The sequence below is a fragment of the Budorcas taxicolor genome, chromosome 7, assembly GCF_023091745.1.
Source record: "Budorcas taxicolor isolate Tak-1 chromosome 7, Takin1.1, whole genome shotgun sequence".
NCBI classification, from domain to species: Eukaryota; Metazoa; Chordata; class Mammalia; order Artiodactyla; family Bovidae; genus Budorcas; species Budorcas taxicolor.
The window spans coordinates 6,955,847-6,969,913 of NC_068916.1; the positions used below are offsets into that span (position 1 = coordinate 6,955,847).

Below are 14,067 nucleotides of genomic sequence, written 5' to 3' on the forward strand. Positions count from 1 at the left end.
CAGGTTCAGCTCATGCTACCACGCCCACGCTGGCTTTACTCCTTGGAATGCCTTTCCTGTCTGGCAAAATCCAGTGTCCCCCTCGTTCAGGAAGACTTCTCTTGTGTCTGTCCAGCTCTGTCTTCCCCTGGCTTGAGATTCTTTGTCCCAGCATCTTCCAATAGTGGAGGTGTTTAGCAAACTGAGTCAGAGCACCTGATACGCTCTTCTTGTCTGTATGACAGGAAAGGCCATCAGCCTGGCTACTATCAGGAATCAGACACCTGATTTAACTTGTCAAGCCTCAGTATTCTCAACTGTAAAATGGGAGGAATATGGGGCTGACATGAAGATTACTCTGTGTCTCCAAGAGTGCTTGGTAAGCATTTGATAAATGTTAGCATTAGGTAAACTTCCAGGCCTCTGTTTCCCCATCTACACAGGTCTGTTTGTGAAAATGCAATAAAAGAGCTGACTCATTGGAAAAGACCCTGATGCTGGGATAGACTGAAGGCCAAAGGAGAAGGGGGCAGCAGAGGATGAGATGGTTAGAGACCATCACCAACTCAACTGGACATGGATTTGAGGAAACTCTGGGAGACAATGGAGGACAGAGGAGCCTGGTGGACTACAGTCCATGAGGTCCCAAAGAGTCGGGCAGGATTTAGCGACTGAATAACAATGAAATCAGAGGCACGGAAAGTGCCTGGTACAGAGCTGGGGCACAGATCATCTTCATTATGTAACGTGTCACACAGTAGACTGTGAGTTAATGCTTCCTCCTTTCATGGCAGCCCCCCCAGGAAATCAGGGACAGTGTCACCCTGAAGGTAAACCCTCCACAGGCCATACAACACTTTGGGAACTAGCCCAGGCGGGACTGACCTGGAGCCTGACCCCACATCTGAGAAAACCGAGGCATATAGAGGGCGCTGCTGCCTGGTACGTAGCCCTAACCCTGCGCACCCATCGTGCCACTGATCTTGCTTCTCAAGTCTCTCTCAGACTCCCCACCTTGCTCCCTCCAAGCCCGGTGTCACCTTCGGGTGGCCCAGATTTTGCTGAGTGTCTCCCCAGGCCCTCCAGACTGAGGCTCAAACAACACATACCTAGCCACTCGTTCACTCAAAAAAACACCCTTTGTACTGGACACTGGGGATGCAGGACACAAATAATCCCTGCAGCCAGGGTCCCCAGTCTGGTAGGGGAGGCCGAGAAGAGACAGGAAACAATTACGTGAACCAGTTACTTCCTGAAGTCAAGGAAGGCAAAGAACAGGGGTAACACTGGCAAAGGACAACTTTAGCCTCTCTGAAGTGACGCTGAGAAGGCAGAGGCGCCAGCCATGGAGAAAAAGCATCTCAGGCAGAGAGCACAGCTCATGCAAAGGCTCTGAGGCAGACCTGAGAGGAAGACACCAGCAAGACTCTCCATACAGGCCTTGTGGGCTGCAGGGAGATGGCAGTTTTACTGCAGGGGCAACAGGGAGCCTTGGAGGATGTGTGAGTAGAGGAAGGGTGTGATCCGGACTATTGTAAATCAGCCTCCCTCGTGTCTGCCATGGGGAACAGGAGCTGTTGGGGCAGGAGTGGAAGGTGGCAGGAGGCTAGTGAGGGGCTGTAACAGGGTCTGGGAGGGGGATACTGAGGGTTGGACCAGGGTGGGGCTGTAGAGTGAAGTGGGTAAATTCTGGATGTATTCTGAGGCTAAAGAAGGGTGCTGTTAAGGGGTGAGATGAAGAGATGAGGATAAGAGAGGTCACCCAGGATCCTCAGGTATTTACCCAGAGCCACATACAGGAAACAGAGGCTCCTGCCTGGGAGGAATTCGAGGTCCCATAGGTCTAGGAACCCAAGTGGGGATGAAGTCATGATCTCAAGCACCATACGCTAACACACTGTATCCACAAGCTCCCCCCTCCCCACCACACGTGCCAGGGACACTTCTGCACACAGCTAGGAAAGGAGCTGCCCATCGTTCCCAGCCTGCACTGCCTGCCTGCCTCCCATTACGCCCACGACGCTGGCATCCCCAGCAGCTGCTTCTCCCACGCCCATCTGGCCTCCGTTTCCTCCTCTGCAGACCAGGCTACAGCTAGCAATCCAGGGGACCCATGGCCATGGCAAAGACCTCCCGTGAATGGCTGGCTGAGCCAGTAATCTTCAGCACCAGCCCACTGCCCACCAGATCAAGGTCCTCCCCTGCTCACACACCCTCCATGGCTCCTCATTTTACAGCAAACCCACACTCCTGGATTAATCCCTTTCCTAGAGCTCGGATCCTAGCTTTGTGCCTAGGGCTTTGCCTCTCTCTGCCTGTGCCAGTAACTGTGTAAACAGGAAAGCCGTCAGTGGACATACAGACCCCCATTCCTGACCCCACATCAGTCGGACCATTGTAGCCCCTTCCACCTGCCCAAGAGCTGTCCACACCCCTCCAAGCCCCATACCTTGCGGGGTTCCCAGTACTCTCAGTAGAAAATCCAAAATCTTCCTGTCCTTGGTGTTCAAGGCCAGAGTGAACCCTCCTCCTGTTCCTTCCAAGCAGAAACAGCCTCTTTGTTGTCCCCCTGGCCATATGGACCCAACTCAAGACCCCTTCTCTTCAATCTGCTCCCTGCATCCCAACACGGGTGGGGCCCTCCCAGCCACTTCCTATTTGTGCCCCAAGCATTAACTGAGCACCTGCTGTCTACCAGGCTGTGCCTGAGGCTATAGGATGACCAGGACAGATGAAGTCAGGTCCTCAAGGGGCTCCCATACCTTTGGGTGAAAAAAAACAACCCAATAATCACACAGGAAAACATAGAGGGACTTCCCTGGTGGTCCAATGGTTGAGAATCTGCCATCTAATGTAGGGGACACGGGTTCGATCCCTGGTTGGGGAACTGGGATCCCACATGTTGCGGGGCAACTGACCCCACCCCAACTACTGAGCTTACATCCTGAGCCCAAGTACCACAGCTAGAGAGAAACCTGTGCACTGCAATGAAAGATCCCGCATGCATCAACCAGGAGCCTGAGGGCTGTAACTAATGCCCACCGTGTCACACTCACGGTGGGGTCAGGATGCACAACATGAATGTAAGTGGGGCTTGGGGCCCTTATGGTGGGGCAGGGGCGTGGAGGGTTGGTCAGGAAAGGCTTCCTATCTGAGAGCTTGACAGAGACTTGACAGATGAATAAAGGAGAAACTAGAGAAAATGGAGTTCTAAGCAGAGTTGGGGACAGCAAATGCAAAGGCCCTGAGGCTGGACCAGCTTATACTCTGGCAGTCCAGGAAGCCACATGAGTAGTCAGGTGAGCTCCAGAATGAGACGGATGGGCGGGGGTGGAGGGGTGCATCACTGTGTTCACCTAACACTTTCCTATTTACACAGTTACTGGCACACCGTGGGCTGGACCCATAGGGCTTTGGAGGCTGAGGGGATAAGTGTGGGCTTATTCCTAAAGTGCTCAGAACAGAGGAGACCGGGACCCAGTTCTTTGTCTGGCCCAAGGCAATGTGGCTCTGCTGCCCCCTGGTGGTGAGAAAGGGGACCAGTGGACTCAGCTTGGGCCCCAAGCTCTCTGCCTCCATTTCCTCCTGGTAAAACTGGCTCATCTGCTTTCAACAGGTCCCTCCCCTCATCCGGTCCTCACCTGGGGTTGAGGCCAAAGACTCAAGAGTCAGATCTGGCCTGATACTCTCTCCCAAGGTGCCCCTGGACAACACACTCAGAGGTCCTAAGCTGCAATCGCCTCCTCTGCTAAACAGGAGGCGACACCATCTCTGCCTTCCATTGAGGCACCCCAGCCTGGTCCAGACCACACCGTCTCCTACCTGGATGTTGCCCTAGCCACTTCCCTGCCTCCGTCACCTCCATTCCTATCTCCTGTCCCCAGCCAACCTTTCTCTCCCCAAGGTGGCCACAGAGGCTTTAAAATCTTGGTCCTGAGGCTTCCCTAGTGGTCTAGTTGTTAAGACTGTGTGCTTCTACTGCAGGGGTGTGGGTTAGATCCCTGGTTGGGGAACTAAGACCCCACATAGTGCGGGGAGCGTGGCCATAAATAAAAAAATTATAAAAAGTCTTGGTCCAGCCTCAGGACCTCTGCATGTGCAAGTCTCTCTGTTTGGCGCCTTCCTTCCCCTAGCTCTGCTCAGGCCTTGGCTCAGACACCATATTCAGAGGTCTCCCTCTGAATGCGTCTTGTTTTCCCATCCCCTTGTTCATTGCCTACTGCCTGAGAACTGACTGAGAGCCCCACGAGGAAGAAACTATGCTCCTCTGGTTCACAGATATGCCCTTAGCACCTGGCACACAGTAGATGCCCAGCACCTTGTGTGGGCTCCAAGGTGTTCTCTCTTCTCTCCATTAAAGGCCCAGGGAAAGAGTCTGAGCAGCTCATTTATACTAAGGTGTAAATGGTTAATAGGCCATCAAATTCTAGACATCACTGACCTGTACCTCTGTCACCTCCCTAAATTTTGCCCAAGCTGTGCAAGGAGCCCATTATAACCTTGATGTTCTTTCCTGTACAGGGGCAAGAGCCTGAGACGCCCACTTCTCCAGTTACAAAGGGTAGTTCAAACTCTTAACAGACTCTGATGGCAAAGCTTGTCCGGACACTTAGCCCCCAGACATACTGGACCAGGAGAACTGATGTCTCCTCTCCGAACCTCAGTTTCTTCAGTTTCCTCTGCTCGGAAATGGGATCAGAAAGGGCGCTTCTCTCCCAAGGTTGTGGAGGGGAAAGAAGGCATTTGGTAGAGAGCTGGTGCTCAGTCAAGCTGGTTCTTTTCCCCCTATGCCACTCTGCCTGGTTAAGTTCAGTGCCGGGGCTCCAGTGGTGGATTCTCAGCCTTAGGGGTGAGTGAGTGAGTGTGTGTGTGTACATTCAGAGGGAGGAGTTTTCAGGCCAGCTTCAGCTGGGTCACAGCCCAGGAGGCCAGGCCAATTCGTCAAAGCCCTGAACAGGCTGGGAACCCAGCACCTGTCTCGAGGAAGTCCTTGGGCAACAGCTCAAGTTCTGGCCTTGCCCTGGCCATCTGCCAGATGGGAGACCTGCTGGCTCTGACTGAATATGGAATTTTCCCATCATGGTCCACGTGTGGATCACAGTGTCAGTTTATGGAGGGGTAAACTGAGGCCCAGAGAGTCCATGTCACCAGCCCACAGTACCTTGGGGGAGGGAGCTGGATCTGGGTGGCTTCCAAGTCTCTGGGATGCCAGGGCAATGTCCATGCCCTGCCCGCGTGCACGGTCACTTACCTCCAGGGGTGCAGGCCCAGCGAGGGGCTGCAGGGGCTGCAGGGGCTGCTGGGACTCAGCAAGGACGGGCTCTGGCTGCTTGGAGACAGACTGCAAAGAAAGAGGCTGGGGACGGTGAACCTGGCAACGGCTCCTGCGTGTGGCTGGAGACAGGACCAGGGCGTGGTTCCCTTAGGGAGAAGGGGCCTGAGGCTGGGCATACTGGGTCTACCGTAGGCCACGAGGGCGGGGCCAGATCGATGACCCGGGAGGGCTCCCCGGAGGCGGTGGTGCGATTCGGGGCGACTTGAACAGAGACGCGGAGGAAGGGTGGTTGTCACCCTGCCCCTCTTCCCCTCCCTCTCCCCTTCCAGGGTCAAGCACTCACTCGAGGGTCAGCGCCGGGATGTGCAGCTTGTCCCTGCGGGACTTCATGCCGAGGCCGCGTCTATGCGACTGCGACCGAGTACTGACGCCCCCTTCGTGGCCGCCCTGATCGTGTCGCAATCGGACGGACAGACACAGGACGCCAGGACAGCACGCCTAGCAGGCGAGGCGGACGCGGAGTGGGGGCTGGGCTGCGGGGGGCGGGGAGGGCGGGCTCTCTCCGCCCAGGGGCGGGGCTCCGAGCCCTGCACCTACGCGCAGGCCCAGCCTAGCAGGAAAGATCGGATTGCGGGAGGCAGGAGGCATCGGTGCCACCTTCTCCCAGGAAGGGCCGGCGAGGGTGCCGGGCTTCGAGTCACTGAGCTGCAGAGTCGGAAAGGAAGGGCGGTCACTGCCTTCTCAACCGGTTTCATTGCTCCATCAACTGGCCCCGCCCCTTTCCGGCTGAGACCGGGTTCTCGCCCAGCCCCGCCCTCGAAGGGGGGGGGGGTCTCTTGACCCGGGATTAAGCGTGCCCCGCCCCTATTTTCCCACTGGCCACTGCCGCAGGGGCTCAGCCCCACGTCCCTAGCCACCCGCCGCCGGTGTCAGCATCTCCCGGCACACCGGAGGCCCCAACCACGCCTCCGGGACTTCGCTTCCCTGGGTTCCCTTTGCCAGGACCGTCATCGCCCTCATTCATATCCGAATTCAGCCCCATCAGCCTCCCTAGTACAAGTGGACCTCCGGCGTTCCGAGCCCCAGCCTCCCTCCTGCCCAGCCCAGACTCCCGAAAGTCTGGGGTTGTCTGTGTCTGGCCGCAGCGCCCTAGAAATCCTGGTTAGAACGAGTCAGGCACACCGCAGGTGGCTAAGAGTAGACAGCCTTCAGGGAGTGTTTGTCCCGGTCCTAAGCCGTGGTCCCGGACTTTGCCCTCTGCAGTTTGGACTGACTCACCGCCCACCACCCCGCCCCCAGCCTGGGCAAAGGCTGGGGTCAGTGCCGGCCTTCGGGATGGAGTCCAAGCCCCGCCTCTAATGGAGCCCGCTGGTCCCTCCCCACCTGCTGCACTACCCTCCGTCCAACAAGAGGGTCTGGACTTGGGGGCTACTCTGACACCCGCCCCACCACCAGACTTCAAACTCTCATCCAGCCCCCAGGATCTACCCCTTTTCCTCTCTCTCCACTCCGGTCTCCATGCTGTTTCTCCAATACTAAGCAGGTTTGCACTCAGGACCTTCGACCATGCGGTTCTCTCTACCTGGAACGCTGTTCCCCTACCCTTTCCCCAGGCCTCTCTACCTCCTCTTCTAGATCTAATCTCAAATGTCACTTCCTCTAAAGCCACCCTCCAGCCCTCTCTGTCTGCCTCTAATCTCTCCCCTGTATAACATCACTTCCCAGGTGGCACAGTGGTAAAGTATCCGCCTGCCAATGCAAGAGACCAAGAGACAAGGGGTTCAATCGCTGGGTCAGGAAGATCCCCTGGAGTAGGAAATGGCAACCCGCTCCAGGATGCTTGCCTGAAAAATCCCACGGACAGAGGAAGCTGGGAGGCTACAGTCCACGGGGTCGCAAAGAATCAGATGACTGAGCGGCGCGCGCGCGCACACGCACAAGCACACGCACACACACACACACTCATGCTATAGAACATCACTTCATCATTTTGTCCAAGAGAGTGCAAGCTGCATGACAGGGTCCAGCATTAACTTCTCACCCTATCACCTGTGCCTGGAACAGAACCTAGTAAACAGCAGATACTCAAAAGAAGTTTGCTGAGGGAGTGATTTCACTGAGGCGCAAGGAAATTCCCACCCTCAACGCAGCCAAACACAGCTTCCAAGCCTCTAAAGAGGCAGTGTTTGCCATCATACTTCCCCAGACCACAAGCACAAGGCAAACCCCTCCCCTTCCTGGACTTCGGTTTTCCCACTGATGCTGCTAAGTGTGCTAAGTGGCTTTACTCGTGTCCAACTCTTTGTGACCCCATGGACTGTAGCCCACCAGGCTCTCTGACCATGGGATTTCCCAGGCAAGAACACTGGAGTGGGTAGCCATTCTCTTCTCAGCCATCTTCCTGACCCAGGGATCAATCCTGCGTCTCCTATATTGCGGGCGGTCTCCTGCATTGCATGCGAATTCTTTACCAGCTGAGCTACCAGGGAAGCCCAGATAAGCCTGTGTAAGCCTGGGCGCTTCCCAGGTGGCTCAGTGATAAAGAATCTGCCTGCCAATGCAAGACACACAAGAGATGCAGATTCGATCCCTGGGTCAGGAAGATCCGCTGGAGAAGGGCATGGCAACCCACTCTAGTATTCTTGGCCTGAGAAACCCTATGGACAGGAGCCTGGTGGGCTACTGTCCAGGTGGTCACAGAGTGGCACGTGACTTGGCGACTAAGCAACATCAACAAGCCAGTGAGGACATTTAACAAATCTTCTCTGAGTCTGAGGGATCTCACAATGCCAACCGCCAGGAACATTAACGTGACCCTGAATTGTATGATTTTCCACCGATGTTCCCTGAAATAGGATGAGCTTTCTGTCATGGGAGGCATGCAAGCCGATTCCAGGACACCAGATTGGAATTTTACAGTCTGAACCCTGGATACCACCCTTTCAAGTTGGGTGCTTTTGAGCCAGTGATGCAACCCTTATGCACTTCAGGTTCCCGTTTGCAAACGGGAGGCGTGATGTGTACCTCACCTCCCAGCCTGTGGTGAGGTGCTTGTGAAGTAGTTTGCAAACACCAGGGGAAAAGGGGGCAGGGCAGGATCAAGGTGAGAAGCTTTGTAGTAATTATCAAATAAATTCACAATTCAGATGCTGCCGCTGAAATATCTGTGCCCAGGACCACAGGGCTCCACCCAGCCAACTGGCCCCAGGTGAACTCACCCACGTCCCCGGCGTGGTAGGCTCAGCTCCTTCTGAAAAGAAAACAGGAGTCATTCCCAAGGAGACAAACCCCTCACTTCCCTAGCCTTCCACTCACCTCATCTCCCACTTGGCCCCTTGTTCACCCTGTTCCAACCAATGCCTCTTTTCTGCTCACCCCATACACTGAACTCAGCCCTGCCTCAGGGCCTTTGGGCCATCTGTATCCTCTGTTGGGACCACTTTCCCTCCCTTCCTGTGCTAGTTAATTGATGTTCATCCTTTACTTCTCAGCTCAAACATCCCTTCCTCCAGGAAGCCCTCTCAGACTCCTTACATTAAAAATAACTTCATTATTTAAAATAAATTAGTTGATTTAACAAATAACTATATCAGTAGTGGCTAAATATTAATGCTAATATTCTACTGAGGAAATAAGACTGAGAGCTGAAGAACTGATGCTTTCAAACTGTGGTGCTGGAAAAGACTCGTTAGAGTCTCTTGGACTTCAAGGAGATCAAATCAGTCAGTCCTACAAGAAATCAACCTGTGAATTTTCACTGGTAGGACTAATGCTGAAGCTGAAGCTCCAGTACTTTGGCTACCTGATGCAAAGAGCTGGCTCATTGGAAAAGACACTGATGCTGGGAAAGACTGAGGACAAGAGGAGAAGAGTGGGAGAGGATGAGATGATTAGATAGCTTCACTAACTCAATGGACATGAATTTAAGCAAACTCTGGGGGATAGTGAAGGACAGGGAAGCCTGAGGTGCTGCAGCCCATGGGGTCGCAAAGAGTCAGACACAACTTAGCGACTGGACAACGACAATTGAGGAAACGGAGATTCCTGCATCACCCTTACCCTGTGCCCTCCCAGATCTGAAGGCCATTTCTGCTCACCCTCTGCAAAATCCAGGCAGGTTCGGGTCCTGGTCATCAATGGGGGCTGGGGGCACAAACCCTACTGAAGATGCAGAGCTCAGCAAGCTGATCTGCACCAATCCTGGGTGTCCTTACCATATACAAGAAATCCCTATGCTCGGGGTCCACTGGGATCCCAGAGTTCACCCTCAAATGTGGTTTGCCCAAGAGGACTTTTTAATTCTCAAAAGGCTGTGTAGCACAAGTTTAGAATCCGAGGGTACTCAGACCTGGGTCCAGGTCTATTATCTCCTCTTTCCTGTCAGTGGGACCCTGAGCCAAGTGGTTGGTAGCCCCTGTGCTTTGGTTTCCCCATGTGTAATGTGGAGATACTGTAAAGCGGGGTCTGGGGTAAAAATGATCAGAAATTATTACCGTCGTGGGTTGTTGTGTTATTTTTGAACTTAGCAAGGGCCTTCGCAGACTATCGCAATACGTACCAGGAACAGAGGCCTTTTTACAGGCAGGGTAACTGAGGCGCGGAGGGCAGCAGCTGCCCACATCTCTTGACTGAGGCACGGTCGGGAATCCAGGTCTCTGGACCCCACACACAAACACACACGCTGGGGCGGTAGCGTTGAGGATACACAACTATTTTTATCTCGGTGGGTTCAGGGCTGCCCACATCTAGAGTTGGGCGTTCGTCATGGCAACAATGACGTCATCAGCCCCCGCTGCCAATTGGAGGGGGCCGGAAGCTGCTGGGCGCGGAGATGACAGGGCTGGGAAGGGTTGGCGGGGTCTCCAGGCAGAGGAAGAGATGGATCTGCAGGGATAGGGCGAAGCCCCGAGGCTGGACCCCAACTACCTTGAGATCAGAAAATCAAGTCAGAGCCCTTCAAGATGGGAGGAGGCTCACCTGCCAACCTGAAGTCTTGTTTGCTTGAATACCTCCGGGGTTGGAGAGCTCAGTATCGTGTGGGGCAAACGGTCCCAGACCCACCACCATTAGGGGCTCCATTGGCCCCCTCCAATTGTTGTGAGTTCTTATGCCGGCTTCCTCCTTCCCCTACTAACCCACAAAACAGGGAGGAGCTGGGATCTGAGCTCAGGGGTTTTTGCTGTGGCCACACGTGTACACATACACACATACCGCCCCTCCCCCCCCATCCCAGCCAATTCCTTCTAAAACCCTCACAGTCCTTGGTTCCCAGTCTGGCTCCCCAATCTGGGTTGTATGATCTCCGCCAAACAACTTCATCCCTCTGAGCCTCAGTTTCCTTGTTTGGAAATGGTCCAGTTACATGGGGCCCTGAAGGAGTCAAGCAGCAGGTTCAGGGCTGGGGGAGGCTTTGATAAAAAGAAGCCAAGACAATTGTTTTGTGAGGTTGATAACTCACAATTAATCCACAAATTTTAATTTACTTCCAAAATACAAAAAGATGTGAAGTGGCAAAGAGAGATGAGGGAAGGTCAGTAGCCCCCTGCATAGGCTCAGTGGAATGCTGGGCCCACATGGAACTCTCCCGGAACCACCCCCGGACCCTCTGCTCCCTGCACCATCTGCTTCTGCCTTCAGCCTCCTCTTTGCCAGCTGTTCTCGCCTAGAAAGAGGGAGTGGTTCTCGCCTAGAAAGGGGGTGGAGGTGGGGGGGAGGGGTCCAACCGCCTGGAACCGCCCTTTAAAGATAATATTTATGGTATCCGCTTCTGGGCTGGGTGATGCTGCCTCTTCACCAGAAGCCTCAGCTCCACCTGGAGGAATCCCCAGTCTGAAGGAGACAGGGGAAGGCATGGACACCCCCATACTGGAGGCACTAGCAAGGACCCAGAGGAAGAGAAGGGGCTAGAGGGAGTGGGGAGCCAAAAGACTTCCTGGAGGGGTCTTCAAGTTGGACCAGCAGACTAATGGGAGATAGTAGGGTGGAGGTGGGACTCAGCCCAGTAGGACCAAGTCTCACGGGAAGGTGGCAGCTGGAGCAGAGAGAGAGAGATCAGTAAGGACCACATGGCACAGCCAGAGGACTTCCTGGAGGAGGAGAATAGTTGGAACTGGGCCATGAGAATGCCAGATGGTCCTTCCAGGGAGCTTCTCCAGCAGCAGCAGAGACAAAGTCCAGACACAGACTGGCCAATTTCTCTGTCCCCGCATGCTCTGTTTGGGGATCTGGTGTTATAAAATTCTGTCATTGGTGAAGCAAAGAGCCAAACGGGAAAAGAAAATAATGATAGAATGATAGTGGCAGTAATCCTAGTAATAACAGCTTATGTTAACTGGCGCCGACAATCGCTGCACCGAAGGCTGAGCTTAACCCAAACCAGGAAGAGCCAGCCTCCTCTTCCCTTTACCCACAGCCAAGGCAAACTGGTGGCCCAGGGGCCAAGCCAGGTCCTATTTATGACCTCCTAGTATTCAGTCAGGCTTCCCTGGTGGCTTAGCGATGAAGAATCTGCCCACCAATGAAGGAGACAAAGGCTTGATCCCTTGGTGGGGAAGATCCCCTGGAGAAGGAAAAAGCAACCCACTCCAGTATTCTTGCCTGGGAAAACTCATGGACAGAGGAGCCTGTTGGGCTACAGTCCGAGGAGTTGCAAAGACCTGGACACACTTATCAACTAAACAACAACAAAACCACTCAGCCAACAGCATACCCTGCATTGCCACAGTCAGACTGGCCAAGACACCTCCATGTATTGTCTGGACTGCTCAATCAGCTCATGACTTTCCCGAACTTTTATGAATTGACTCTTTGATCTGTGGCAAAGATTAGCCTCCAGGATAAATGATTGACTTGATTGACTCTGATCAGCAGGCTGCCCCCTGATGGGGGGGGGAGGTGGGGTGGGGTGGTGCTCAGGGCTCCAATTGAAGGAGTGTGTGACTGATCCCCCAAATCGAAGCCCTCAACATCTTTGCACTCTCAAGTGCCAGACCAGTTAGAATTTCAATTCTGACTTCCTGGCTGTTACTTTCCCTCTCTGAGCCTCAGTTTCCCCCTCTGATAAATAAAGCTAATAATCCCCTGGGCTGTTGGAGACTTAAATACATGCTTAGCATTTAGCATTTGTAGGTGCCCCATAATGTGAGCAGTTATTTACACTCCTACTGTTATTTTAAAAAATATTTTCATTGTGTCTCCTACTTGGTCCTTTACAAGATGCTTTCTTTGTTTCTGGCTCTTTTTTAGACCCCTACCTGCTCCAGAGGAGTCTTTCAAAGCTCTCAGATCTGAAATGACCTCCCCTGCTCCAGCACCTTCCACAGCTCCTAATCACCCTAGGGAGAAAGTCTAACCTCTTCAAAATCAGTGCTAGAAGCCCTAGAAGTAGATGAATCCATTTCACGTGCCCAGTTCCGGTGCTAAGAAATGGTCTCTGCTTGCCCCATAAACACATATGTTTGCATACCTCTGAGCATTTCCACGTCCTGTTCCCTCTGCTCAGGTTGCCCTCACTCACCTGGGCAATCCCTACTCATCCCTTCACCTCCTTGGATGGAGTCCTGCCAATGTGGGGTTGGTCTGGAGGGAGAGCTAGGTCGGTGTGGGTTCAGATCCTGATTCTGTTAACCACTGGGACACCTGGACAGAGCTTATGATTCTATGAGCCTTAGTTTCCCCATTTGTAATATGGGATTCGTCCTCAGGGAATGGGTACCTCCTCCCCATGGAACAGGCCCCCACTTTCTGACGTCAGTTGCACCCCCATTCGCCCACCCGAAGGCAGTTTCTCTATTTTAAGAGGCTGCGGGTGGGGCTCAAATCTATCTGGGGCTCTGGGCGGGGCCTGGTTCCCCAGTGCTCACTAGTCCAGCTGAATCCCTTCGTCTATGCTCAGGGTCCCCCTGCTCTTGCCTTGGGCAATGACCCCTTCCCTTCTCCTGCCCCTCTTTCCCCATGTCATCAGGGTCTCTGCCTTTCAGCTCTACCCACACCCTCCCTATTCCCCAACCCAAATCCAGGTGACCGCACCCCCCTTCACCTTTAGACAAGTTCACAGTCTGGCAGCCAGGTTCAAGGCCTGCCTTTCCCCATTCTCCTCAGCTTCAGTACCCATTTCCCCTGTCCTTTCTGGCTTCTCTCAGCCTCATTCATTCCCCAAACACCAACCCCTGCCCTGCCACCAGGGGCTGCCTTCTCTGTCCCAAAGCCACTGGCAACCATCAATTCAGGTACCTTCTCCAGGGGTGCCTGAGGGTGCCCCATGGCACCTGAGCCCTCGGCAGGGTCACTGCTGCTCAGGCATTCATCTCCCCCAACAGGCTGGGAGATCCAGGAGGGCAGTTCCAGGGGTGAACACCCCTCACCACCACTGCTGCCTCTTGGAGCCAGGAGACTACAGTAGGCACTCAATAAGTGTTTTTTTGGGTAAATGATGAATCCCGGTTTCCCCACTTGCAACCGGTGGCTTCTACATGTGTGGTCTAAGCTCCATCCAGGGAAAGGGCTAGATTGTCTAAATTCCCATTGAACAGACGGAGAAACTGAGGTCCAGAGAGATCAAAGGAGTTGCTGCCCAGGGTCACCCACATTGGAATGTCAGCCTCTGCTAGCTGTGATGCCTTTTTTCTTATCTCCTCGCGGCGCGGCCTCCCCAACACAAACCCGAGGCAAGGGGTCAGAAAAGGAGGGCCCTTATAGCGAATGGGGAAACTGAAGTCCGGAGACGCAAGAGTGCCTCCCACCGCCCCTGCCCCCACACCCCAGGCCACACAGCCAGTTGGCAGTGGCTGGTGCACCAGAGAGCTGGTTAAGGG

The 14,067-nt window shown here is 54.1% G+C and overlaps 1 protein-coding gene across 1 annotated transcript in view; it reads right to left on the reverse strand.

Annotated features, from left to right (window-relative positions):
* MAST3 (microtubule associated serine/threonine kinase 3) overlaps window positions 1–14,067 on the reverse strand; it is a 47,839-nt gene that overhangs the window by 25,335 nt on the left and 8,437 nt on the right. The window contains exons 2-3 of the mRNA XM_052644122.1: window positions 8,473–8,504; window positions 5,231–5,320 (exon numbers count right to left, since the gene is read on the reverse strand). Coding sequence (XP_052500082.1) covers window positions 5,231–5,320; window positions 8,473–8,504 — 122 coding nt within the window. The remainder of the gene's footprint in view (window positions 1–5,230; window positions 5,321–8,472; window positions 8,505–14,067) is intronic.